Source organism: Fusarium phalaenopsidis (assembly GCF_050370095.1).
Source record: "Fusarium phalaenopsidis strain FUZ10S chromosome Unknown contig_32298, whole genome shotgun sequence".
NCBI classification, from domain to species: Eukaryota; Fungi; Ascomycota; class Sordariomycetes; order Hypocreales; family Nectriaceae; genus Fusarium; species Fusarium phalaenopsidis.
In genome coordinates, this window is record NW_028145407.1 from 13,948 (window position 1) to 16,255 (window position 2,308).

Below are 2,308 nucleotides of genomic sequence, written 5' to 3' on the forward strand. Positions count from 1 at the left end.
CAGGGAACTTGCAATATCCGCATGGCCCATCTCCGGATCCCGCCCCCATATGAGCGGCCCCCAAAGTCCCTTAAGAACAACACTAACTGGACACTAGCTAAGCTTGACCTCGCAATAAATCCCCCCCAGTTTTTGATGTGGCGGGGGAACCTAGTTAATACCCCAAGAGCTAAGCTATGTCGATCCCCCAAATATCGAAACCTACAAGAAGCATAGCTTCTCCTTGGTGGAAAAACAGTATCCAGACCGGGGCCGATTTAACTAGAACCTTGACCTCTCGGCATCGCATATCCGAACCTTGTAGGAGATAAAACCTACTGGCGTTATGTTCTTCAATCGTGATTTGTGGATTAACGGAGTCATGCGACCCATTATCCAACTTTCTACGTCTTTTTTCTACCCAGGCCTTATTCAAAGCGTATGCCATGAACTGTTACCAGTGGCTTGCATGGAATACAAATAGAGTCGAAAGTACCTCCCCATGTATCATGTCATGTCAAAATCTGGATGAGCTCTTCTTTCTTTTTACCAGCATTTATGTTTCATGATGACACCCATCTTCAAGGCTTTGCTCGTCGCACAGGCTCTCTTCCATACTGTGGCTACACACCACTCCAAGGGCCCTGTTGACACATACAAGAAATGTCAGAGACAGACGCATCGTCCCACTGAAGGCTGCCCTCCGGGTACTCTATATGTTGCCAGGGATGATGCTCGAGCTCATTTCAATTCCGTCCAGGACGCTATCGACTCACTCGGCAACACCACTACTCCTGGATACATTCTTATTGCTCCGGGTAACTACACAGAGCAGCTGAATGTGACGCGGAGGGGTCCTCTACACTTGATTGGAATGTCCAATAAACCATGGAGGCACGAATTATACGCGGACATTGATGTCAACACTACGGCACAGAATGACGTTCAGATTTGGTGGAACTCAGCCAACCACAACGCTTCATTTCCTGATAACGTCTACACTGGCGTCTTGACGGTCGGTCCTAACCTCAATGCCACTCTCACTGGTTCGGGTCCCACTGGCTTCCCAGTTCCAGTCGACACTCCCTTTGGATGCACCGATTTCCGCGCTTACAATATTGATTTTCGAAATGAGTACATTCCTTACTCATACGGACCAGCGCATGCGTTGGGCGTGAGTAGAGCCAATGCCGGCTTTTACTCTTGTGGCTTCTATAGCTACCAAGATACTGTGAGTGCTTGTTCATGCTCACGAGCAGTGCATTTGACTGATCCGATGTGTGAAACAGGTTTATGTTGGAAAGCTTGGAAATGCCTTCTTCTACGACAGCGTCATTGCAGGACAAACAGACTTCCTCTATGGGTTCGGAACAGCCTACATTGACCGTTCGACGCTCTCACTCCGCAGCTGCGGTGGTGGAATCACAGCTTGGAAGGGTACAAATACGACCTTCACCAACAAGTACGGTGTCTATATCAATGACGCCCAAGTCATTGCGGCAAACTCTACTGTAGCAAAGGATCTTGTGGGCAAGTGTGCCCTCGGTAGGCCTTGGAACTCACAACATCGTTCCATTTTTATGAAGTCGTACTTTGACACCAGTATCAATCCCGCTGGCTACATCATCTGGGGCAAGGATACACCGCATTTCGATACCTATACTTTCATGGCTACCTGGAAGAACTATGGCCCTGGCTACGACGAGAAGGCCGAGGCGGCAAGTAATGTTACTCTTGTGCTAACAGACACCGAAGTCGCCCCATACCGTTTGCCCGTGGATGTCTTTCAAACTCCAGATGGCAAGTTTGGTAATGTGCATTGGATCGATCGAACGAGCTTGTGATGCTGTGGAAGTTAGGGGCAGTTCCAGGATCAGTAATAAATAAGCTCAAATCCCACCTACACCTAGTGATACCATTTGAGAACCACCTTACAACTTCATGGCAGTTAGTTTCTGTACCTGGATTATCTGATATTACCAATTCGGCGGCTAACAAATGTCCTTAAAATGTCTGAATCCGTACCCTTATCAGCAGATAATTATCGCAAATCTTCCAATAGCATGACCACTTTGGAAGGGAGCCCATATCAAAGGCCTCCTGGCAAGATAGAGGAGGACTCCTCTGAGTTGATGGCGTCCATCGATATGGAGGGAACGTACCACAGGGGTTGATGATCTTAAAAGCCTGTTCTGCTAGCATTCCTCCGGGAATAAGTGGAATATAAGAAAGCCAGATAACGAGAAAAATAATGATACCCGAGATTGTGTGCTTTCACTAACAAGATTCTCTATCGTATAAAGACTGGAATAGCATACTTGACATTGAA

General features: G+C 47.4%; 1 protein-coding gene across 1 annotated transcript; it reads left to right on the top strand.

The window, feature by feature from the left end:
- Positions 1-544: 544 nt before the first annotated feature.
- On the top strand, positions 545-1,823 carry LRP88_06590 (pectin lyase fold/virulence factor; the record flags this gene model as incomplete). The annotated part of the gene is made up of 2 exons (XM_083243128.1): positions 545-1,210; positions 1,269-1,823. 2 exons carry the CDS (start codon positions 545-547, stop codon positions 1,821-1,823), a joined length of 1,221 nt encoding a protein of 406 aa, XP_083100352.1.
- Between the last annotated feature and the right edge of the window lie 485 nt (positions 1,824-2,308).